Source organism: Podarcis pityusensis (genome assembly GCF_964106645.2).
Source record: "Podarcis pityusensis genome assembly, chromosome: 13".
Classification (NCBI taxonomy): Eukaryota; Metazoa; Chordata; class Lepidosauria; order Squamata; family Lacertidae; genus Podarcis; species Podarcis pityusensis.
Genome location: NC_138038.1, coordinates 43251014 through 43277118, shown reverse-complemented (window position 1 = coordinate 43277118; position 26105 = coordinate 43251014). Strand labels below are relative to the sequence as shown.

The 26105-nt window shown below is 46.8% G+C and overlaps 2 protein-coding genes across 3 annotated transcripts in view; both read right to left on the bottom strand.

Annotated features, from left to right (window-relative positions):
* RIPK3 (receptor interacting serine/threonine kinase 3) overlaps nt 1-14445 on the bottom strand; it is a 32805-nt gene extending 18360 nt beyond the window's left edge. Inside the window, exons 1-4 of one of the 2 annotated variants that reach the window (XM_080977728.1) lie at nt 14171-14445; nt 10181-10392; nt 8080-8437; nt 129-289 (exon numbers count right to left, since the gene is read on the bottom strand). In XM_080977728.1, the coding sequence (XP_080833854.1) occupies nt 129-289; nt 8080-8437; nt 10181-10326 (665 nt within the window). In that variant the 5' untranslated portion in view covers nt 10327-10392; nt 14171-14445. Of the gene's footprint in view, nt 1-128; nt 290-8079; nt 8438-10180; nt 10393-13974; nt 14115-14170 lie in introns of those variants that run through there. The other variant, XM_080977729.1, reaches the window with a different exon arrangement.
* Nucleotides 14446-18067: 3622 nt separating this feature from the next.
* NFATC4 (nuclear factor of activated T cells 4) overlaps nt 18068-26105 on the bottom strand; it is a 28327-nt gene continuing 20289 nt past the window's right edge. Inside the window, exons 6-10 of the mRNA XM_080977724.1 lie at nt 25179-25319; nt 24814-24869; nt 23476-23602; nt 22480-23001; nt 18068-20652 (exon numbers count right to left, since the gene is read on the bottom strand). Coding sequence (XP_080833850.1) covers nt 20585-20652; nt 22480-23001; nt 23476-23602; nt 24814-24869; nt 25179-25319 — 914 coding nt within the window. The 3' untranslated portion in view covers nt 18068-20584. The remainder of the gene's footprint in view (nt 20653-22479; nt 23002-23475; nt 23603-24813; nt 24870-25178; nt 25320-26105) is intronic.

Genomic DNA, 26105 nt, shown 5'->3' with positions numbered 1-26105 from the left:
CCCATGTAGATATCAGTAGCTTTCATTTGGGAACTGGCTTGTCACGCCAAACGACCCTCAACTCTATGTCGCTCACATAATTGCAGTGCCCCCTGTTGCCCGACACAGGCAATGCAACCCATGTTCACCTGTAGACATCTGTGCCTGGGGTCGGCTTGTAGTTCACATTGGTGAAAGCCTCAGGGGGCATGAACTCCAGAGTCCCGCCATACTCTTCCTCTTCCCTGGATTTGATGCTGGCATTCCGAGTGGTCCCTCGCTTGAACTTGGAGAGCCCAAAATCAGCCACCTGAACCAAAAAGATAGGGGGGGAGGTGACGTAAGCAGTGGCTGGAGAATGAGATGCACCCATTTCACAGAAAGAAATTGGAACAACCTGAGTCATCCAACCTGTAGGCAAGAACCTGAGTCATCCGCCCACGCAATTTTACATTGCAGAAGACCGACTCCACCTTCTGTTACGTGATAGCTGGGATGCCTTATGCAGAAGCAATTCATAAAATAAAATAAATAAATAAGAACAATCTGCCCACTTCCACCAATTGAAAAGCTAAGAAGACATTTGATTTATGAGGCTGGTATATTGCTTTAAACTAAACAAAAGCCTTTATAGTGCAATATAAAGGTAAAGGTAAAGGTACCCCTGCCCGTACGGGCCAGTCTTGCCAGACTCTAGGGTTGTGCGCGCATCTCACTCTATAGGCCGGGAGCCAGCGCTGTCCGCAGACACTTCCGGGTCATGTGGCCAGCATGACTAAGCCGCTTCTGGCGAGCCAGCGCAGCACACGGAACGCCGTTTACCTTCCCGCTGGTAAGCGGTCCCTATTTATCTACTTGCACCCAGAGGTGCTTTTGTTTTGTTTTTTTTAAAGATATTTATTAAGATTTTCAAAATATTACAAAATAGAAAAAGAAAAAAGAAAAATACAAAATAAAAATAGTTAAAAACAATTCAGTCTTTCAATCACTTATCTTTCATTTGCTTATTTCCCGGACCTCCTCGTGCCTCCCTTTTCTGTATTCCAATTCAGTTTGTTAGTTCAGCAAATCCCTCCCCTCTTTGTTTATCCTAGTCTTCAATCTTAAAGTATTGTAACATTAGATTTTTGCCTAATAATAGTCCATTTTTTCATATTCCCTTATAACATTACAGCTAAAAACCACTTAGTTTCTATCCAACATCATTCTAACATTCATTAATTTTACAATATTTCTGTAAATAATCTTTGAACTTTTTCCAATCTTCTTCCACCGACTCTTCTCCCTGGTCTCGGATTCTGCCAGTCATTTCTGCCAGTTCCATATAGTCCATCACCTTCATCTGCCATTCTTCCAAGGTGGGTAGATCTTGTGTCTTCCAATACTTTGCAATAAGTATTCTTGCTGCTGTTGTGGCATACATAAAGAAAGTTCTATCCTTCTTTGGCACCAATTGGCCGACTATGCCCAGGAGAAAGGCCTCTGGTTTCTTCAAGAAGGTATATTTAAATACCTTTTTCAATTCATTATAGATCATCTCCCGGAAAGCCTTAATCCTTGGGCACGTCCACCAAAACTGAAAGAATGTACCTTCAGTTTCTTTACATTTCCAACATTTATTATCGGGCAAATGATAGATTTTTGCAAGCTTGACTGGGGTCATGTACCACCTGTATATCATTTTCATAATATTCTCTCTTAGGGCATTACATGCCGTAAATTTCATACCTGTGGTCCACAACTGTTCCCAGTCAGCAAACATAATATTATGTCCAACATCTTGTGCCCATTTAATCATAGCAGATTTCACCGTTTCATCCTGAGTATTCCATTTCAACAGCAAGTTATACATCTTTGATAAAATCTTAGTTTTGGGTTCTAACAGTTCTGTTTCTAGTTTTGATTTTTCCACCTGGAAGCCAATTTTCTTGTCCGAATTATATGCCTCCATTATCTGATAATAATGAAGCCAGTCTCGCACTTTGTCTTTTAATTTCTCAAAACTTTGCAATTTCAATTTGTCTCCTTCTTGTTCCAAAATTTCCCGATATTTCGGCCATTTGGCCTCCATATTGAGCTTTTTCTGAGCCTTTGCTTCCATCGGTGACAACCACCTTGGGGTTTTGTTTTCAAATAAGTCCTTATATCTTATCCAGACATTTAACAATGCTTTCCTAACAATATGGTTTTTAAATGCTTTATGTGCTTTAACCTTGTCATACCACAAATATGCATGCCACCCAAAAACGTTATTGAAACCTTCTAAATCCAAAATGTCTGTGTTCTCAAGAAGCAGCCATTCTTTCAACCAGCAGAATGCTGCTGATTCATAATAAAGTTTGAGGTCTGGCAGGGCAAATCCACCTCTGTCCTTTGCATCAGTTAATATTTTAAATTTTATTCTGGGCTTCTTGCCCTGCCAGACAAATCTAGAAATATCTCTCTGCCACTTCTTGAAACAGTCCATTTTGTCCAAGATTTGCAATGATTGAAACAAAAAAAACATTCTTGGCAATACATTCATCTTTATAACAGCAATTCGACCTAACAAGGAAAGCTTCAAGTTTGACCATATCTCTAGATCCTTTTTCACTTCTGACCAACATTTCTCATAATTGTCTTTAAATAGGTTTAAGTTCTTAGCAGTCATATTAACCCCCAGGTATTTTACTTTCTTAACCAATGTTAAACCTGTCTCCTTCTGAAACCTCTCTTTCTCAATCGGTGTTAAATTTTTCTCAAGCACCTTAGTTTTTAACTTGTTCAACTTGAATCCTGCCACATGACCAAATTCCTGAATCAATTCTAATACTCTTTTAGTACTAGATTCTGGCTCCTGTAACGTCAATACTAAATCATCTGCAAAAGCTTTCAATTTGTACTGTTTGGCTCCGACCTGTATACCTTTAATCAGATAGTCCCTTCTGATCATATTTAGCAGAACCTCCAGGACCGAAATAAAAAGCAATGGGGAAATTGGGCAGCCTTGTCGTGTCCCTTTCTCTATCTTAAATTCCTCTGTCACCACATTGTTAACTATTAGTTTAGCCTTTTGTTCTGAGTAAATTGCACTTATACCATTTTCAAACCCTTGACCAACCCCCATCCCCTGAAGATTTTTCTTCATGAAACTCCAAGAAATATTATCAAAGGCTTTCTCCACATCTACAAAAATTAAAACAGCTTTAGTATTAATATTCACTTGCAACATCTCCAAAATGTTGATTATATTCCTCGTATTGTCAGACAAGTGTCTACCCGGGAGAAAGCCAGCTTGGTCTTTATGTATCTCCTCCACTAATACTTTTTTTAACCTTTTAGCCAAAATATCTGCAAAAATTTTATAATCCACATTAAGCAGGGATATGGGGCGGTAGTTCTTAAGTTGTGTCTTTTCAGACTCATTTTTCGGTATTAGAGTAATATAAGCTTCCTTCCACGACTCTGGCGCTTTCCCCCCCTCCAGAATTTCATTGCAAACCTCCTTTAGTGGTTGAATTATCCAATCCTTCAAGGACCTATAATATTTGAGGTTAAGCCATCTGGCCCTGGAGATTTGCCCAACTGCATGTTCTGGATGGCACCTTCCACCTCCTGTTCTGTTATTTTGTAGTTCAACATTAACTTATTTTCTTGAGAGATTTTTTGAAGTCCATTTGTTTTTAAAAATTGGTCTAAATCACACTCTTTCTGTGGCCCTTGTGTATATAGCTGTTTAAAGTACCTCTGGAAGCATTTTCTAATTTCCACTGGATTCTGGATGTTCTTTCCTTCCACTTCCAAGTTGGTAATGGTGTTAAGTTTTTGTCTTTTTTTCATTTGCCAAGCTAACAGTTTTCCACATTTATTGGCCGATTCAAATGTCCTTTGTCTCATTTGTTTAATTTTCCATTCTATTTCCTGATTCATCATCTTCATATATTGAACTTGGTGTAACTTTATTTCTCTCAGAATCTCTTGTGACTTTGGTTTCGCTCTCAGTTTCTTCTCACCCTCTTTTATTTTTTCCAAAATTTTGTCTTTTTTCTCATTTTGAGTTCTCTTCTTTATTGCATTCTGTTGAATTAGAAACCCCCTCATAACTGCTTTGCTTGCGTCCCAGATTACTCTTTTTTCGATGGTAGTGTTCATATTTATCTCAAAATAGTCTCTCAAGGTTTTTTGGGCCTTCTTGGTAACTTCTTGATCTCTAAACAAGGTGTCATTCATCCTCCATCTGAAGGAACCGGCAGATGTTAATTTCATCTCCATTTTCACAGCATTATGGTCGGAGCAAGTTTTAGCGCAAATTTCCACTTTTCGAGTTTTAGGTGCCAGTCCTCTAGTTATCCAGATTTGGTCAATTCTTGTCCATGTCATTTTGGCTTCAGAGAAGAAGGTCCCCTCTCTGCCCAAGGGATTCTTTATTCTCCATATGTCAATCAAGTCCATATTGTCAGTCATTTCAAAAAAGGTTTTTGGTAGTCTGCCATCTTTGGTAACTACCTGTCTCTGCGACTTGTCCATATTTGTAGATACCACTCCATTCATATCTCCCATCATAATAATGTTGTAATCCATATAGTCTAACAATGTCTCATGCAACTTCTTAAAAAATTCAGATTTCCCCTCATTTGGTGCATATACTCCTACTATCAAGAATTTTTCTCCTTGTGTTTGGATTTCAATTGCCACACATCTTCCTTGGTCATCTTTAAAAATAAATTTCGGTGATAGGCTCTCTTTCGCGTAAATTACTACTCCTCTCTTTTTAACCTTGTCCGATGAAATAAACTCCTGGCCCAATCTTTTATTAATCAGTACTTTCCTATGAAGCCTTAGCACATGTGTTTCCTGCAAGCAAATCAAGTCCATTTTTTCCTTTTTCAATAAATGAAAAACTTTTTTCCTTTTCTCCGGGGAGTTAAATCCATGAATATTCCAACTTAATAGTTGCAGGGACATGGTGTATTTATTTTACTTTTCCTCCAACTGCGCCAAGTAATTGTTCTTGTTCTGTCGGTGGTATCGCCTTCTCCAACTTGTCCAGTCCCAAAGGTAGTGGTACTATGTCTTGTATTCCTGGTTTTAAGGCTCTTAGCTCTTCTTCAGCTTCTTTTTGCAGGTCTTCTCCGTGTTCTTTCAGAAATTTTTCTTTATCTTCCACTGATCTTATTTTAAACTTTTCCCCTTTAAAGGTAAAAGATAGGCCTTGGGGGAATTCCCACCTAAAGATGGTTCTGTTTCCTCTTAGCAGGGCCACTAGATCTCCGTAGTTAGACCTAAGATCCAAAAGATGTTTAGGAATATCCTTAAATATCTCCACTTTTGATTCACCTATTTCCAAGGTCTTCTGGAAATGCAGACTTAATATTCTGTCTCTCTCCTCTCTTGATCGGAGGGTAATCAAACAGTCTCTCACCCTGTTCTTTCTCCCCCCTCTTCCAAGTCTAAAAGCACTTACTATCTTAAAATCTAACTTATCTGAGTCTAAATTCCAAAAGTCTGTGAATTCCTGCGTAAGAAAATCAATCAAACTGTCTTTCTCAAGTTCAGGTACAGCCCTGATCCTTAGATTTATCTGTTTTTCTTTTAATTCACTCATAGACAGCAATGACTTGTGGTCCTCAAGCTGCCTACAAATCGGTGGTATCTTTTCCTCTACAGCCAATGCTTTTTCCTTGGCTTCTTCAGCTGTTTTTCAATTCAAAGTAGATTCCTGCAGCAGTTTCTCAATAGATTCTGTATTTGAGTTCACTTTCTGCCCCAAGTTATTGATGCTTGACGTGTTTTGATCAATTTTAGTTGTCGCCTCAGCAACTTGTTTGCTTAATTTTTCCAAAGATTCAAAAATTTTATCTAGTGCTGAAGCTAGACCCCCTTCAGATGCCATTCCTTTAGGCGCCACCTGAGCTGGATCTTCCCCTGGTGGGGCAGGGAGGCAGATGCTGACGGTCTACGCTGCTGCAGTCTAATTTTACCCGATCTTGTTGTTTTTTCCTGAGTCGAGTCTGCCATAACACTTTATCTAAGGATCAAGGTCAATCCCACGGTTACTTGTTTTGTAGTGGAAAATTCCCCTTGGTCAGTTTAGAGTGGAAAATTCCCTGGCCAATTGTAGCAATTTCAAAGTTCCTCTAGGGGGACACAGTAGCAGTACAGACTTGTAACAATAAAGTAGCTTTTCCAACTTTCAGAAATCCCCCCTTTAACCAAAAAAAAAAAAAAAAAGCAACAGTTTCAGGTCCGGAGAGACCCTTCAGAGCCAAAGTATCTCTCTTACAGAGTTAGCTGTCAAGTAGTTGCATTATCCTTTAACAGTGCGATTCACAATACGGCATCCATTGTCCCTTGACAGTCCATTTCCAGGCATTAAGTGATGGTCTTTGTTCCCTTTCTCTCTTCTTTTTTTTGCGGGCAAAAGATACTTCCCCTTCTCCCTCCCCTCCCCCGCACCTCAGGGAGGGAGTTCTCTTTTAATTGATGTTAAGATTTGAGTCTTTTTCAACACGATTTTCAGGGTCTTAGCTTAGACAGTCTTCGCTTTGATCTATTTACAGAAAATGGAAGGCGGACTTCCTGTTTGCGCCTTCCCGCTTCAGTGCCAAATTAGTCCTTTTTTCCTTAAATTTCCCAATCTTCAAACTTAACCTACTCACGGGTAGTTGTTTATTAGCCGAATTGTCACAGGAAAAAGGTCAGCGCTCTCCGGCAACAGCTGCGCGGCTTCACTCCACGGAAGAAGCAGTTGACTCTCAGCACCGCGCCAGACTCCCCGCTTCGCTCCGGAACTCTTTACAGGGTTCCCTCGCAGATTGGGGGGGGGGCGCTAAGGGTGCCCGCCAAGTCCCATGATCACAGGCTTCACCCGCCTGTGGGTTTCGAAGGGGTCCCCGCTTCGCCGTAGCGGCAAGACCCGATTTCCGCGGAGCTACTCCCTCAAGACTAGAGGGAATCCGCCATTGCCGATGGCACCGCCTCCGGAAGTCCGGTGCTTTTGAACTGCTAGGTTGGCAGGCGCTGGGACCGAACGACGGGAGCGCACCCCGCCATGGGGATTCGAACCGCTGACCATGTGATCAGCAAGTCCTAGGCGCTGAGGTTTTACCCACAGCGCCACCCGTGCAGCATATAGTGCAATATACTGTAATGCAATATTTTTCTATTTTCTATATCTGTAGTGCTATTTTTCTATTTAAAAAAGAACACACCATGAGCACCTCCCTTGTTCTCTTATAATGGCAAGGGCTCCCACCTGAATATATTAAAGCAAGCTGCTGTTACTTGTCTCTTTAGTGACCTTAGGGAGCTAAGTGTGGTATAGTGGTTAGAGGTTTGGACTAGGACCTAGGAGACCAAAGTTTCAATCCCCACTCAGCCAGCCATGGTTGTTACAAGGATGACATTTGGGGAAAGTGGGATATAAACATGGGATATAAATGTAATTAAAATAAAATAAAATAAAATATTTGAAGCGCTCTTGCTAACCCTCTGAGGGACCTTGGAGTTCTGCAGATTGGATTTTGGAAACCACTGCTCTATGTCAAACAGTTGTCCCCTTAAGACAAGGACAGGGAACCCATGCCTCTTCCACCAAAGACGTCATTTGACTACAACTCCCATGTTCCCCAGTTGTTGGGTCTTGCTGACTGGGGCTGGCAGGAATTGGAGCCCAACAACCGCAACAACATCTGGAAGTTCACAAGTTCCCCACCCTACAGGAAGTCAACTGATGGTCCTCGTAAACGTCTAATCCCCAGTCTGGATCACTTTGCTAACGTTTGTAGCAATTATAAGCTTCACGTTCTCTGAGAGCAAACCGCCCTGTCTGTCTTCCTCTGGGATCGATCCGGCACAAGAAATGAGTTGCAGTTTCCACTTTCCAAAGCAGATCATGGTGCATCTACAGCAGCACAACTGGATGGCTCAGCTGCAACAAAACATGTTCTTAGTCCTTATATTCCATGCAGGTCTTCTACCTTGTTTTTGTACCACTCCGTAAGCTTCACTGAAAGTTTGAAACTCACTCAGAGGTTGCAGAGAATATCAGCCTACCCAGAAGTGTGCACACAGGCACTGAACTGCCCACTCCACTTACGGAACGGGAATGATGCAACTCACCCGGACGTGGAGCTCCTCATTCAGTAGAACGTTGCTTGGCTTGAGGTCCAGGTGTAACAGCGGGGGTTTGAGGCTGTGGAGGAAATTCATCCCCAGGGCTACCTGGTGGAGGATGCGGATTCGCAGGGCCCAAGGCACAAAAGGGACCCGGTACCTCAAGGCGGACAGGGTGCCGTTCTCCATGAACTCCATCACGAGGCCCAGATTCGAACCAGCAGCACCGCCGAAGCCCGCCAGCTTTGTGTCCGCTTCCACTCTGCCCACAAAGAGGCCAAAGAGACGCAGGACATAGGTAAACCGCGCCTCTTCCATGGCCCGGGCTTCTTTCAGGAGTTCCTCCCGGGTGAACAATGTATTGCTGCAGGAAATGGCGGGGGGGGGAGTAAAAGAGTCAAAAGTGAAGGTAGAATAGCAAGAGGAGAAAGGGTCTGGAGACTGAACCTACTCTGAGAATGGCTTCAAACTGGGATTACCGACCTCATAAATCTCACAGCCCCTGAGCCTGTCCAGACTGAAGTCACAAGAGGGGTGGCTGTTTGTGGACTGTTCAGTGTGCTGTGATGAAACCAATCCTACAATCTCTGGAAAGGCTTCTTCCCCTGAAAAAAAGGGGACTCAATTTTTCAGTCTCTGCCTCAAGGCAGTTTAGAGTTTCTTTAGAATTAAGTTGAGCATGGAGCTAAAAGGAAGCTAAACTATGGCACTCGCTCCCACAGGAGGCTGCAATTGAAAACCAACTTAGATGGCTTTAAAAGAGGAATGGACAAATTCATGGGAGAGGGAGCTGTTGATGGGCCCACTAGCCACAATGGCTATGATCTGGCTCCACAGTTGTGGGCAGCCATGCTTCTGAATACCAGTTGTTGGAAACCACAGGAGAGGAGAGAGCTTTTGTGCTCGAATCCTGTGTGCTGGTTTCCAGCAGACACCTGCTTGGCCACTGTGAGTACAGGATGCTGGACTAGATGGGCCTTTGGCCTGATCCTGCAGGCTCTCCTTAGTTGAACCGACCTTGCGATCCCTGCCAGATGGTGGGTGGGTGTATCTGTCTCTGTTGTTGTGTGTTCTTTCGATTAAGCATTTCTCCAGTGATTGCTGAACTGTTAAATGGACTCAGGTGAGAAAGCGAGGTTGGGAGAACCTTCAACTCTTTCCTCTCCCCACCTATTCTGCTCTTGATGAGCAAGACCACCTTGTTTATTTTTTTAAAAAACACTTCATTGGGGGTGGGGAGATTTTGATCAGGGCAGCGGTATCTGAGGAAGGGGGAAATTATACCTCTCCCCCACGCCGTTTTCTGGATTTAAAATCTTTTTTCACCCCACCCCAACCAAACCCTAGTGGAGAAATAAACACAGGTACCTGAATAGTACCAATATGTCCATCCACCCCCCCCCCAAAAGGTCTAACAGTAGTGTGTGTGAGAGAGGGGGGTTTTAAATAAGGAAAAAGGAATGTACATTGCATTGTCACAAATCAGAATTCTCTAATGGATCACCATCATCATTTCAGACCATTATTTATTGCACGGCCTTCAGAAATATCTGCTTTAAAGAAGGAGAGGGAAACAGAGGCAAAAGTGGCCTGGGAAACAAATGTAAACTTAATCTTTCTAGAATAGGATTTGCACACAGGATGTGGTCTGGGGAGAATCCCAAGGGCCTCATAGAGAGGGCTGGGGGGCACATTTTGCCCCCTAGTGCCGACATTCCTCATCCGTAGCATTTAGGACTTGCATTCGTAAAAGCTTTTATTCTATCTACCGTAGTAGAATTCATGTACAGTGGAACCTCAGTTGTCAAACGCTTCAGAAGTCTAACATTTCAGCTTTCGAACGGCGACAACCTGGAAGTGAATGCTTCCGTTTTTGAATTCGTCTCAGAAGTTGAACGGCTTCCGAGGTGCATTTCTCCATTTTTTCAATGGACTTTGCTGACCACCCATCGCGCCTCGGTTGTTGGATGTTTTGGAAGTCGAACAGTCTTCTGGAACGGATTACATTCAACAACCGAGGTTCCACCATACGAGGGGAGAGGAACAGTACCTCCTTTTGCTAACTCGCTCACTCCTCACCCACTCAACCTCCACCTGCTCCCAGTACCTGTTGAGAATCTTCACGGCAACATCGATCCTCCAGTCTTCATGTCGAGCTCGGTAGATGGTCCCAAAGGCTCCCCGGCCAATACACTGCCAGTCCCTCAGGTGCTGGTCGGTGATCTCCTCATAGAACTTGTTTGGAGCAGCCATCTTTCCCGAAGGGTCATCTGCCAGCGGTGAAGCTCACTCAGCGTTGACTCATGCTATAAGGCCCGCCTTAAAGGTGAGCGAAGGGGGAAGAAAAAGAGGCACCTTACATGTCTTTTTTCTAATGAAATCATTTTTACTGGTTTTACAAATACAAAGTACAAATAAACACAAACTAGTAAAAACATAGCTGTATAAAGAGATTCTCTGAATCTCAAGACTTCCCTCCCCATCCCCTCCATGGGGTCTCATTTTAAACATCCACAACTGCATATTCATCCGTACTCCAGTTTTTATATCAAACCATATTGTCCACAGTGATTTTTACACTACAAGTGAATCAAAATCCTGCTTTTTGTCTCCATCTGCTTACAGTGGTCTCCTAAGTAACTTATAAATTTTCCCCATTCTTTTATTCTCTTGGTTTCTGGGTTTTCCAGTCAGCTTTGCCATCATGGCATAGTCCATTAGCTTGGTTTGCCATAGCCATTTCCGAGCTAGGGAGGAGAGGGGGTTGCGGGCTACCCCCTCCCACACACGCGGGGGCTAGCCTTTTGCCCCCGCGAGAACAGGGAATCCCCGGGCGTGCCTTCGACCCGGCCCGCCAATCGGCGGGCTGGGGAGGCATGGCCTAGCCTATTTATGGCCAGGCACGCCCGGGGACCGCCCTCTTTCCCCTTTCCAGCTGAGCGGTTTTCCCATCCCACCCACCCTTTAGGCTTAGCTAGCTATAACCTTGCTATGGACTCCGGTTGGTCGCCGCAAGGGGCCTGGTAGGAATTTTTCCAACTTGGCACACTTCTAGCCTTTTGGTTTTTTCTCCTACCTCGTAGCAAACGTCACAACTTCCGCGGTATTGGCGGTTAGGCATTGGCAGGGGTTAATTGTTATGCAAATGAAGGGGGGAAGGAAGCGCCATCACCTTCCCCCAATGAAAAGGGTAGTCCGGTAGAGGACTCCGGGGGGGCGTTGCCTTGTCCGAAACCTAGGGAGGTAAGGGCCTCCGGCACGCCCCCGAGCGGTGACACCCGTGGGATCCTAGTTGGCGTACTTCAACAGGACTCCCACGGCTTGTGGATAACCCTTCCCGGTCCCCATGCCGGGGAGTCGATAGGAGCCAATGCCTAAGGCCAATACCTTTCAATTCTGTAATCAATAAAGTTGTGGCCTTTTTATGCCCATTAACCTTAAATAATGTGTCCAGTGTCTTTATTTCACATGGGGGAGGGGACTTGCCACGCAATCTTCTCTGGTAGGGACTTTGTCTTCTTTCCAGCTCTGGGCTAAAAACATCCAGGTGCTTACATATCCGTCTAGCCCATGGGTAGGCAAACTAAGACCCGGGGGCCGGATCCGGCCCAATTGCCTTCTAAATCCGGCATGCGGACGTCCGGGAATCAGCATGTTTTTACATGAGTAGAATGTGCCCTTTTATGTAAAATGCATCTCTGGGTTATTTGTGGGGCATAGAAATTCGTTCCTCCCCCCCCCCCCCAAATATAGTCTGTCCTCCCACAAGGTCTGAGGGAGAGTGGACTGGCTGCCTGCTGAAAAAGTTTGCTGACCCCTGGTCTAGCCCAAGCCCTCATGAGAGCAAGTGGGAAGGCAGAGGCAGACAAAGAGGAGCAGACAAGATGGCAAGTGTGAGTTTGAATCCCTACCCATCCACGATCCAATGGTGTGGGGTTATTTTTATTTTAAATTTTATTTATTGCATATGACCCCACCCTTCTTCTCCAAGGAGCCCAAGATGGCATGCACAATTCAATCCCCACATACACCCTGTGAGGTAGTTTAGGCTGAGGAGCAGCGACTGGCCCAAGGACACCCAGCGAGCTTCATGACTGAGCGGAGATTTGAAACCTGATCTCCAAGGTCCTCATCCCACAGCCTAATCCAAGGCAGTCCAACTTTTCATACCAAGTGAGTCGCAAGAGTACTTTGACATGGAACCCACAGGCTGCACAGGCTGGTGATGGGGGGACCAAGGCCAAAATTTGACACACACCCCAAGTCATAGCGCTACCTTCCCAGAGGCACTGGGAAGTGTGAGGCTCTAGCAGGGTCCTAGAGCCCTCCCACCAGTGTAAGAAACTCGGATATACAGTGGTACCTCGGGTTACATACGCTTCAGGTTACAGACTCCGCTAACTCAGAAATAGTACCTCGGGTTAAGAACTTTGCTTCAGGATGAGAACAGAAATTGGGCTCCGGCGAGCGGCAGCAGCAGGAGGCCCCATTAGTTAAAGTGGTGCTTCAGGGTAAGAACAGTTCCAGGTTAAGAACGGACCTCCGGAACGAATTAAGTACTTAACCTGAGGTACCACTGTATAAGCTGTATGCCAAATGGATCCTTAAACCAAGGTTGCAGTTGCCAAAAAGGAATGTCTAGTTGCCATTTGGGGGTAAGATTGATTGTCAGTTAAACGTCTGGCTAGTTCAGACAGTAACACCTTGAGGGAGGTTAAGAGCTTTGAGAACTTAAAGTCACTCGATCCAGGGACAGTCCACGTATACATTGCTCTATTCCTACAGGATTAGTGCATGAAAACAGTCAAGATTCAAGGATCCCCAGGCACGATGAAGGTGTCAGGCACCATCCTAGCACCCAGGCATCCCTCACTTGGTCTCAAGTGGGTGTGAAATGCACCTGGCTCCTGGCTAATTTCAAACACTGCCTCCCACCTCCTTCCCAAACTCAGAAGGGAGGACTCTAGGACCCTGCGTTGGCCAGCCCTGCTCTAATCAGAGCTTCAAAAGGTTTCCTGCCCTTTCCCCACTTTGACTTTTGGGGGTGCCTTGTTGAATTTTTCGCAGTTTGAGATCCTTGGAGAGGGCTCAGCTCTTTTGGCACATCCTCCAGGATTTCTGCTGCATTTACACAACAGAGCCAGTGGTCGGGCCTGAGAGACCTGGGTTCAAATCCCGCCCCCCCCCATCAGCCATGAAGATCACTGGTTGCCCTAGGGCCACTCACTCACACCTCAACCCACCTCACAGGGTTGTTGTGAGGATGGGGAAGAGGAAAACAAGGCACACCACCTGGAACTCCTGGGATAGAAATGGGATAGGTAAAGGTAAAGGGACCCCTGACCATTAGGTCCAGTCGTGGCCGACCCTGGGGTTGCAGCGCTCATCTCGCTTTATTGGCCGAGGGAGCCGGCGTCCAGCTTCCGGGTCATGTGGCCAGCATGACTAAGCCGCTTCTGGCGAACCAGAGCAGCGCACGGAAACGCCGTTTACCTTCCCGCCAGAGCGGTACCTATTTAACTACTTGCACTTTGACGTGCTTTCGAACTGCTAGGTTGGCAGGAGCAGGGACCGAGCAACAGGAGCTCACCCCGTCACGGGGATTTGAACCACCGACCTTCTGATCGGCAAGTCCTAGGCTCTGTGGTTTAACCCACAGCGCCACCCGCGTCCCACATGGGATAGAAAGGTGCCAATCACACAATGAGCACCTGAGCAGAAGGGGGACTCAGGACAGGGCAGCATCCAATGCTTGTTATCTGGGTCTTACCGGGAGCGGTGACCAAGTGCAAAGGGCCTAGGGCTGTCTGAGAGTAAGGGAACACGCGGCAGAAGCCCGTGGGTGCCTTATTTCCTGCTATATATAGGCACAGGCGTGTTCGGTGGCTTTGGAAACCTTACCTGCCTAGGACTGAGAATTAGACAGCCACGTTTACTGGAAATCCTGGACCAAGTCGCAGCGATCATTATTGGCTGGCGGGGGTGCAGGGTGGAGAGGCAGAAAGGAGCCTGAGGATCCAAACTCTCTCCCTCGCTTTTGCCTCTCCTTTTGCAGGTAGACTGAGCCCACTCAACTCAAACCCCTTCCCTCCGTTACCTCTTTCTCTCTCTCTTTTTTTTGGAAGCGTTCCTTGCGGCAGGGAAACCTCTCAATTTCAGGCCTCACCCTCGGCAGACATTGCAAGCTTAATCCCACTTCCCTTCCGGGCGAGGAGCAGATTCAGCGCTGCCAGGAGCTTCCCCTTTACTTTCTGTTTCACAACCTCTTTGCTGTTCTCTCCCCCTTTTCCGCTTCCCCTCCCCGCTGTGGGAGATACTCTCAGGACGGACAACCTCGAGCTTCAGCGCGCAGCAGGTCCCAGGTTCAAGTCCTGCCATCTCCGGCTAATGACGCCAAGCAGCGAATAAATGGGAAGGGCGCGTTCAGTGGACAGCCGCTCTCCACCCCAGTATTTAAAAGCCAGGTTCCAGTGCTGCTCGTCTCTTTTTAGAGAGAACGGAGAGGATTCCTGCGTTGCAAGAGGTCGGACCCTAGTTGACCCCTTGGGTACCTTCCGACTCAAAAAGATTCGCACAGAATAGATCAGGCTTTGAAATCAGAGCTGGAGCTCAGCACCCGGACGGTGGTAGGAAAGGAGAGCGTGGCTTTGAGCCTGTGCAGAGAGCGCTTTCTTTTCTCAGCCAGAGCCTGGGCAGCGCAGCTGAGCAATTCTTCCCCCTCGCTCCTCGTAGACAGCGCAGCCTTCACCGGCATATCAACAGAAGACGATTGTGCTGCATGAATTCAAAACCGTAGAACATACATAGAAAATACATGTCTCATTGCTAGGGATGGGTGAATATGTCAGTGTGATGGTTCCTCTGAGTTTCTCATTTTTCAGGCTCTCCACATTTCCACGTCAGTTTGCATTTTTATTATTTAAAAAAAAAAATCAGGAAAAATCACGTGCATTTTAGGGCTAATTTCTCCTAAAACACACATTTTCCTATGCAATTCCCCTAATATATACTTCTTCTTTTTTTCTTCTTTTTTTTCAAAGCGTGTTTCCCTGATGTATTTTTGCGTGGTATTTTCACTAACATTCACTTTGCATTAATGTATACAACTTTGTGCACAGTACCTATCTCAAAAAGGACACTGCCCAATTTGGACAAGTGAAATTTCAAAACGTGGCTGTGTTTTGGTTTGCATCTTGTTTTCAAAGGTATGAATCCGCTGATATCAAAACATGTATGGGGATAAACTCTTTCCCAGGCTACTGGGCTGTCCATTGATGTCCTTTCTCATCTGCCCCTCTATAGAGCTCAGGGCAGTATACTTTTAGCATCACCACAAGTCTGCTCACAGGGCTGGCCCTAACATTGGGCAGGGGTGCCCATTGCAGGCAGCTGGTTTTGGATGCTGTGAAAGAGCAGCCAATGGCTAGTTATCTAAGTTGTTGATGATGCATATTAAGAGAGGCACGCATGGTGCGCCACAGGTGCCAAAAATCTGACCAGCTAAGAACTTTGATGTGTGTCTTGTGAGCACAGATAAAGCTATGTCATTTGCTGTTCTGCCTTGGGCAAAGAGGTACGAATTGGCCCAGGAGCTACCCAGTGGACTTTGTGATGATTTAAATCCAGGCCTCCCTAGTCTGTTACAAGTGAAACACTACACTACATCAGGTGTGCTGTGCACCTTCAGCCCATAGACCATGGGTAGGCAAACTAAGGCCCGGGGGCTGGATCTGGCCCAATTGCTTTCTAAATCCGGCCCGCGGACGGTCCGGGAATCAGTGTGTTTTTACATGAGTAGAATGTGTGCTTTTATTTAAAATGCATCTCTGGGTTATTTGTGGGGCATAGGAATTCATTCATTTCCCCCCCAAAAAATATAGTCCGGCCCCCCACAAGGTCTGAGGGACAGTGGACCAGCCCCCTGCTGAAAAAGTTTGCTGACCCCTGAAATAGACATTGTAGAAGAGGACCTCCCTGTCCATCTCCTGAATCCCACCCCCATCATCTCAGCTAGTCATCCTTCAGCCGCGTTGCAGACCAGAGCACCTTTCCAAGCCCGATGAATTGATTGAGATTCCATTATCATCATCAGTGCTATTTTGCTAGAAAAACAGATGCCGGAACTCACCACAAACACCTCCCTCGTTCTTTTAGAATGGCAATGGCGCCCAACTGAGAGGTGCTGGATGAGTTCTGACAATTTCCAGTTCTGATTATCACTAGTCGTATCCAATCCTTTCCCCTGCAAAGAAGCCCAGGGCAGCAAATGCACATGCACAAAAATTAAACATCCCAAACTAGGCCACAGAGATCGTGGCTGCCACCACAATCAGCATCATTCCATGACTCTGTGACTCTAGAAGAGCCACAGGCATTCCTACGCAAGAACTCCCTGCCTCCTTTCCCTATACCAACCATCCTGGCGGCATGAATCAACCGAGTTGCATGTAGGGTTGGCACATAGGCAACCAGGAGTTGGGCGGGTGCTCTGGGAGCATGTTTAGATCCACACCTGAGTAGGTGTGGAATGCATGACAAATGCAGTTGCTAGCGCAAGAGACTCTTAATCTCAGGGTTATGGGTTTGAGCCCCACGTCTGGGAAAAAGATTCCTGGATTGCAGGGGGTTGGACTAGATGACCCCTGTGGTCCCTTCCGACTCTACAATTCGATGTACGGAACGCTTATGTGGGGGACGAGGTGGGGCACCAGCTCTACATGCAGCCAATTCCATATTCATTCCCACTTAGCAGTTGGGAATGTTTCTAGACATTCCTTGATGTAGCCCACAGCGCTGAGTGAATGGGTACAATATGAAAATGAGAATAAGGGAAGTAGGGTTGCCATATTTCAAAAAGTAAAAAGCAGGACAGTTGAGCTTTTTTTTTTTTTTTTTTTTAGACAAACCCCAATGTTGTTTTTTTAAAAAATGCCAACCCCCCCCCCCCCAGATTTTTCAATGGACTTGCTAAAGATAGTGGGTAAATTCCCACTGGACATCAATTCCGCCTTTGAAATCCAGGTAATGTCCGGACGCATGGCAGCCCTAAGGGAAGGGAGGATGGTGATAGACAACTGCTAGAAATCTAGCTAGACATATAGCTCAGTTGAAAAGGATGAATCCTGAATAAAGTGCAACCTGCAACAAAATGGTGCAGCGTGGATAGTTCCTGGTCACTGTGCCAGCCCACCATCCATGCTTTTCTCCATCAGATTCTATTCATTCCCCTCTCCCATCCATCTCTCTCTCTCACACACACGCACAACCTCCCACTTCTGTTTTCCCTCCCTCCATAGACTTCTGCAGTTCTGCAAACCCTTGGTGTGTCCCCCTCCATGCCCCAGCCCACCCCCCACCCCCAGTGTAGCTGCAAAGCTCTTGCACATGGACATCACAAACAAGAGAGAGGGAAGATAACCACCACCAGACAATAAACTTCAGTTTGGCATTTCCTCCAGCTGCTTCTCTGCTTGCTAGAACTTCCCTTTCTTTCAGATACCTCCGGGGCAAAAACACACACAAGACAGCATTGCACAACAAGCGTTATTTCCTTTAGGCCTTTTTTATGCGTTTAATTACAAAATAACATTCCCACCACTCCCCCAAAGTACATATCAAAAATATAAAATGCCAGCCACTCCTCCGCAACAAGGAAAACGCTGGGGGGCTGTTAATTAACCCTTACCATTTCCGATCCCTGAGTCTCTGATCACAATCTCAAGGAGCAGGATTTAAGGAAGGTGGGAATCAACATTAGGCGTAACTACTGTCTCTCCAAATTTCAAAACACCCTATTAAGTTACTGTGGTACACTTCATTTCCTTCTTTGAGCTTTCTGCTCTCTACCAGCCTCACACAGATGCCCGGTTATTTTTGGGGGGAGATGAATGCTTTTAAAAACAGCTGCTATCAACTCTGAGTTGCCAATCCCCCGTTTGTAGTTCGGTGGCGGCACCCTCTCTCAAACTGCCTAACTGCGTATTCTCCACTTGGCTCAGAAAAGCTGGGATTCTGAAACCTGAATAAATGTTGTTAAAGAAATAATTTTGAATACCTTGACTCATTTTGCATAAACATCCCATTTCTGCTAAATGTGGAGAATGGAGTCACGGTGACGGTTGCGATTGTGCAAGGCAGCCAGCATCCTCACATTTTCTAGAATAGTCCTCGTAGGCTTAGGGCCTAGAACTTTGATTTTTTTAAAAATCACTGTGATTGTAAGGGTGCAGAAAGAGCTCACAGGACTCTCAGCTGCAGAGCAAGCCTAGCTTCACAAATGTGCATACCGGACAATCAAAATTCTGGATGAATTATATCAGGCTTATCCGTCTCCTATGCTGCCACTTCAGACAGCTTACCTACTTTATTATAAAAAGGTACTGGATTGACCTTTATTAATTCAACACCTTCTTGGTTTTGTTTTTAAAAAAAGTTAATGTGCAAAACTGCTCTGAGGATGCAGGGGGGATCCTGGCTGCGTCACAAGCACTAGCCAATCAGCACTGTGCACAGCCAGTTCCTGCTGCAAGCTCACAGAATACTTCCCTCCGCTTCCCACTCACCTGGTCAACTCTGGAGAGGAATACACATCTCTTTTGAGTGAAGGTAGGAAGGCCATTTCCAAAGCAGCCCATTGCTCTGAAAACATTATGTGCCTCTTCACCTATTACAATAACCCTTGTAAGGGAGAGTGTTCATGAGGACTAGGGACTACTGTTAGCACCAGTGACACATCTTATGGCTTTTTCTCCCGACTGGAAATGATTTCCCTCCCCGCGGACCAACTTGGAAGCATATATATTAAAGGTGGGAGGACAACAGTGGTACGGTTCCTTTCCCCTTCCACACACATCAGCAGCTTCTTCAGCAAGGGCACAATTATAAAATAATTCCAGAACAAGGAAACTGGCAACCATTGAGGAAAAAATTCGTCACGGCTGTTCTTCAGAAGGATCACTGCACCACAGGAGATGACGGGTGGAGGGGGTGGAGAGGGTGGTACATCAGGGGTCTCCATATGTTGCTGTTCAACTCCAACATCCATCATCCTGGACCACAGGTCATGTTGGTTGGGGCTGGTGGGAGAACATCTGGAGAGCCATGGACTTCTCATACCCACAGAATGGCCTACCAAAGAGTCCCCCCAGAGCATTCGACAAGGAATACCTACAAGCAAACAACAGAGCCTGGGAAATGTACTGGCATGGATAGGGAACTTGGGGCCCTCCAGATGTTGTCAGGACTCAGCTGCTGTCTGTCTTGGCCAACACGGCCAACGGTCAGGGTTGATGGGAGCTGGAGTCCAGCCACATCTGGAGGAGATTCCCCAGCCCTGATATAATGACACATTCCAGGCTTAACACTCCTTGACAATGCCCTGAAGCAACTGAACAAATGCAGGAGAATTTACACGACGCTTCCCTGCCACTGCAAGGCAAGATCAGGAATCAGGGGCATTCTGCCTTTCGAGAGCAACTTTCCTTGCGCTCCTATTCCTCTAGCCAAGGAACCTTCTGATAAGGTTCTGCAGGCAGGGCCGGCCCACCCATGAGGCAAGGGGATGCAACCACCTCAGGGTACACAAGGGCAGCAGATCTGGCCTCCAAGGAATGCATCGCCTGCTACTCCTTGTAGGCCGGATCTATCGCTTCCTCAGTTCCTCTTGTTGAATAGGAGGTGCTGATGGTCTCCTTCCATCCTTGTTCCCAGGACAGATCATTATCCACCCTCCCTGATGTAGATCTTCACTAGTCCTTTCCTCCCTGGCATTTTGTGGTTCAGCTCAGGTGCCAAAATGTCTCGGCCAGCCCTGTCTCCAGGAACCTATGGCACAAGCCATTCTGGAAGTCATTTAGACATCACCATCAAGGAGAAACTTGGAGCCCTTGTCAATGCCAAGGGTAGACGGTTGGTGGTTTGGATGGACGGACACGGCCGAGAGCAGGTGGAGAAAATGCGCAGAAGACTGGACGGATGAGCAGAAGGGACAGGGCAATCTGGCAAATGGAAGGCCTCACCTAGATGGCCAGGCTGGACCATGGAATTCATTGCAACACACTGGCCAATATAATACATTTTAAGGAGTCACAATATAAGGTCGCTCTGGGCCATGACAGCCAGATGTGCAAGCCCACTTCTCGGTCCAGAATGATACATATCTCTGAGCACCAGATACTATGAACAAAAACAGGTGGCCACCACAGTGTTAGCTCTGCTGGTGAGCTTCTTTTGAGGCTTCTTCTGCCGGGACGTCTGAGAATGGAGAGCCACTGCCTTGGCCATTCTGAGGCTGACTTTGCCCTTTATGGAAGCATTGGCAGGAAAAGAAAAGGAGTGGCGGAAGGAATGAATAAAAAGGATAGGCAGGAAAATGTCAGAGGCAAAACTCATGGACGCAGAGAGTCCCTGAAAACTGGCCACTCAGGGTGATCTTTGGTGTTGCCAACTTTCTCTGGGTCAAAGCTCCAGGTTTCTCTTAGAAGATCAGAGCGCCCCGCAATCCAGCGGCATCTCAGCTCCGCCTGCCTTCGCAGGAGGGCTTGGGGAAGTCGCTTAGGTCCCTGCCGATGATCTCGGTTACTGTGGAGAGAAAAGAGGTCAATGTGGGCGAGATGGAGAGGGCTTGAGAGAAGCCTCGTAAGTGCTGCCTTGGGAGCTCAGTGGCAAACTACTCAAGCCCCCCCCCCCCCAGGGCTTGGGGATGAATTTGTTTGTTTGCAGCAGGTGGATCTGGTCCTCTTGAGCCTGCTTGTGGGTTGGTGTGCAACTCCTAGTCAGATCATGCAGTTCTCTGGATTCTGCTATGTATTTCTGATGCGCAAAAAGTGTGCACAAAATCACGCCTTTTATGTAAAAGACGTGCAAAACATGTGGGTTTCTTTTACATGTGAATGCACTGAAAAGTGCATATTTTAACCTTAAAAACATGTGTTTTAAGTAAGAAGTGCGTAAGTTAAAAGGCTAATCTGTGCATTCTCTAAAACACACACAATGGAATAGACCTATGGCTGACCTCCAAAGAGACAAAAAAGAGGGACCGAATTAGTTGCTCAGCCTGTCCTTACCCAAATCTCACCTAAGCAAGTTCATGACCTACGCAAATTGAAATTTCTTACTTTCTCTATTCAACATCTGCAATAAGAGAAAAACACCACCAGCAGTGCTGCTGAGTTTATGTTTCCTGGGGCCACTTGCGGCCTAGGACAGGCGAGGCAGATCAGCAGGTGGAACTTGCAGAATACTGTGGCCTGGGATTGCAGAGGTGACATTTGCATGCTCCATATCCTCCAGACACCTGGGGCCTCCCCAGGCATCCTTTTTTTATTATTTACTGTGCATACATGATGACTTATGCTCACAATGCTATCGGGGTGGTTAGACACGATCCTGCTTTTGAATACTGTTCGTGCCTGCAAAAGCTTCATTTCCAGTCAGTGCATATTCATAACCTCCTGCTGAAATCCTGTAAATTCTGAATACCACAAACATTTTTTCTACCCTGCTTTTGTTGTACAGACAGCAATAACAAACAAAAGCAGACGAAATCCACCATGAAAATACACTATTACTGTGTCATGAGCATACAGTTGTACCTTGGATCCCGAACACCCTGGAACTCGGACGTTTTGGCTCCTGAAGGCCGCAAACCCGAAAGTGATTGTTCCAGTTTGCGAACGTTCTTTTGGAATCTGAACGTCTGATGGAGCTTCCTCAGCTTCTGATTGGAAGCAGGAGCTTCCTGCAGCCAATCAGAAGCCGCAATTTGGTTTCTGAATGTTTTGGAAGTTGAACGGACTTCCGGAATGGATTCCATTCGACTTCCAAGGTGCGACTGTATTGAAAAATGCATCCACAATAAACCACTAGTCTGGGGCGGTCCATAAAAAGGTAAAGGGACCCCTGACCATTAGGTCCAGTCGTGACCGACTCTGGGGTTGTGGCGCTCATCTCGCTTTACTGGCCGAGGGAGCCGGCGTACAGCTTCCGGGTCATGTGGCCAGCATGACTAAGCCACTTCTGGCGAACCAGAGCAGTGCACGGAAACGCCGTTTACCTTCCCGCCAGAGCGGTACCTATTTATCTACTTGCACTTCGTGCTTAAGAAATGCTAGGTTGGCAGGAGCAGGGACCGAGCAACGGGAGCTCACCCCGTCATGGGGATTCGAACCGCCGACCTTCTGATCGGCAAGTCCTAGGCTCTGTGGTTTAACCCACAGCGCCACCTGCATCCTGGGGAGGTCCATAGATTACCACGATTCTGACAATATCTATCTGTCTGTCTATCATCTATCTATCTATCTATCTATCTATCTATCTATCTATCTATCTATCACCTGTAAATATCTCAAGAGAAGACACAAAGACATGTTTTTGTTTCCCCTGCCCCCTTCACAGCTCTAGCTATACCTTCCTCCAGCGTGATCCCGTGGATGGGCAAGTTATCCCGGAAGCCACCATCGAATCCCGATTTCTCCAGCTCTTTGGCGCTATGTTCTTGGGACCCCAGCTCCGGATCTGTCCATTCCGGAGTCCTCTCCCCACTGCGGTTCTCTCCCTGCCCCGGTGGCTGAGCGCCGAGTTGTGGGCTGGGAGGCTGGAAGTGGGGCGGGCGGCATTCTAGGGCATGGAGATGGGGCAGGCCCGCTGGAGACAGGAGCGGCACAGAGAGGTTGACGCCCCTATAGGCCTCGTTTTGAGGGAAACGGAAGGCAGGGTTGTAGCGGTTGGGGGAGGAGAAGGAGCAAGGGTTCCAGTCGGGGCCGTAGGGGGAGCACGGCGGGGAGCGCTCGGGGCAGTAAGGGAAGGGGGGTCTGGAGGGAGAGAAATCCATGGCGCCCTGTGCCGGCTGTAGTGGAAAAGGAGAGCTCTGAGTGGTGTGGGCGAAACCACGGTGTGGGGCATCTGGGAGTGCTTCTTCTTTGAAGATCACTGGAGGAGATGGGTGGGTTGAAGAGGAAAGGGAGGGGGGAGAAAGAAAAACCATCAATATCACTTTTAGCAGTCATAAAGGTAAAGGGACCCCTGACCATTAGGTCCAGTTGTGACCGACTCTGGGGTTGCGGCGCTCATCTCGCTTTATTGGCCAAGGGAGCCGGCAAACAGCTTCAGGGTCATGTGGCCAGCGTGACTAAGCTGCTTCTGATGAACCAGAGCAGCGCACGGAAACGCCGTTTACCTTCCCACCGGAGCAGTACCTATTTATCTACTTGCACTTTGAGGTGCTTTCGAACTGCTAGGTTGGCAGGAGCAGGGACCGAGCAACGGGATTTGAACTGCCGACCTTCTGATCGGCAAGTCCTAGGCTCTGTGGTTTAACCCACAGCGCCACCCGCGTCCCATTTAGCAGTCATACACCCCCTCAATATTCCCCCCCCCCCATTTCCAGTTTGCACTTTGATGTACCTGGTAAGTATTTGAAGGCCTGAGCAGGGCTCCTTTTCCTGCGTCCGTTGGAGACGTAAAAATAGGTCTGAACAGGCCGAGACACTCGTTTGTTGCTGTATTCGGGGACAGTGAGGGTCAGTGAGGCCTGTGGAAGCAGGAAAAAAGCAGCAGGTGATGTGTTGAACAGTAGAAAATTGCCAAACGGAGGTTCGCCTATGTATATAACCAGCCACAGTTCATGAGCAGGCATTTACAGAAGCACTTCAGATCCTCAAAATCGTTTCTGGGTTCCCTCGTATCATCTTCCTGCTCCTCATGAAAAGATCCAAAGCTGACTGTTTCCATTCCAGCATGAGAGGATATACAGTGGTACCTTCGGTTACATACGCTTCAGGTTACATACGCTTCAGGTTACAGACTCCAATAACCCAGAAATAGTGCTTCAGGTTAAGAACTTTGCTTCAGGATGAGAACAGAAATCGAGCTCCGGAGGCGCAGCAGCAGCAGGAGGCCCCATTAGCTAAAGTGGTGCTTCAGGTTAAGAACAGTTTCAGGTTAAGAACGGACCTCCGGAACGAATTAAGTACTTAACCCGAGGTATCACTGTACACATTTTCAATCCCGCTCTGTGTACAAGCTCAAAGTGGGAGCCACTGCCAGCCATTCCACTGGGCCGCAGATGAACTAAAGATGAAATGGCAAGGCTGATTCCATCAGCTCATCTGGGAACAACTGCCATTGGACTCCCCATTCCCAGACCAGCCTCTGTCAGTGACCGTTCCACTTGGCAGGATTTGATTCCTTCCTGCCTTATCTCTCTATCCCTTTTATATCCCATCAATTTCAATGTTAATTGTTTTAATAATAATAATAATAATAATAAATCTGACTCGTGCTGGGGAGGGGCATCTTGAGGCCCTTCAGATGCCACTGGGCTCCAGCCACAAATGATAGGAGTTATAATTCAACAGCACCTAGACAGTTTCCCCTTCCTGGACGTTGCATGTTTCAGTAGAAAAACCACCAGGACTTATTTCCCTGCGCTGAATCTCCAGGAGCCTTTATGTGTGCATTTCTCCTCAATATACCTGTTCCTGGCAATAATAATTACCAGCATGGAGGTTTTTAAAAACCAACAAACCAGCTGTTCTCCAATAGCAAAGACTCATTACTTGTCTCTGTGTGATCAGCATAATGGTCCAGCCCAGGATTTCCCTGCTGTCATCCACATTCAGTAAAAGTCTTTCCCCGTTCCCCACTAAATGTGTTTCAGAAACCTAGCGCCACTGCTGACAGGAAAAAGGCAGACTGCAAATTCACTTCCCACATGAGGAGATCACTGTCCAGAATTCTCACCTCTGTGCTTTTCAGCCGATTGACATTTGCCTCTTCCTCCCATTGGAGTTTTCCATCTGAAGCAAAACAGCAACAACAAAAGGAATTGACCAATATCAGATGGAGGGGAGGGCCTATTAACAAGGATGATGAGGGCAGGAGATTGAAAGGTGTTAAAGGCTTGCTGTATTTCTCTGGAGAGCACACCAACTGGCCGTGCAGGCCATCGCCTGCTATTTGTCCCCAGCATCTGGCAATTTAGTGGTAAACTGCCCCAGAAGATGGATGTTCCATCTCTCAGTTGTCATGACCGACCCGTGCTCCAAAGCAATTAAAGGCCAAGCTGCCGCCCCATCGCCACAAGTTAAAAATTGCGCATTGCTTACCGGGGCCTCGTTCAATGAAGACAACTTTTGATTCGGGCAGGAAGTTAGCACCAGTGATCACCATCTCTTCTCCGCCATGTACCGAGCACGCGCTGAGGCTGTAGTTTTCCACTTGGGGGAGCTCCTGAGCTGAGCGCTGGGCTGCGCGCAGGAGAGGAAAGGAGGGGTTCACAAAGGAGAGATCACCTTGCACAATGCTCCATTAAAAGGAATGAAGAACCGAATACACCCAGTGTACAAGAGAACTGCCTCCCCAAACCCACCCTCCCCCCCCTCTAAAATCCACCTTTTCCATGATGCCTCTGGCCTAGCCTCTTATGAATCAGCCGCCATTTTGTGTTCACAAGTGGATCAGCATAAGTTGGCCTAATCAGCATTGCGCTCTGGGAAATCACCTTTGTTTTTCTTGATCTCCAGAGATATGGGCGCATTCAGATGCAGGGATTATTGCATTTATAATGCTAACGCTTCCGTCCCAATTTCCAACAGTTCCTTTTACAACACATTACGTCTTGCTCCATATGAATTTTTGATCAATGCACCAAGTCACACTGAATTATTTCTTTCACACCAGTGCATGGTGTGTCACACCGCCGCATCGCCCTTTATGTATGCATGCACTTCTATATAAGTCCGTGTAACTCACAGGCCTGTGCATTCCCCAGGGGGCACTGTTGCACTGATCAAGTAAAGTCGTCTGAACTATCTAAACCACACTATACATTTGAGAGTAGCATTATACCACTTCAAACAGTCATGGCTCCCTCTGTGCAAAGAATCCTGGGGCCTGTAGTTTTCTAAAGGTGCTGAGAGAGTTGCTAGGAGACCCCTTACAGACCTATAATTCCACAGCACCCTTAACAAACTACAGCTCCCGTGCTACTTTTTTTTTTAGGAGGGCGCAACAGTTAAGTGGTATTAGAGTGC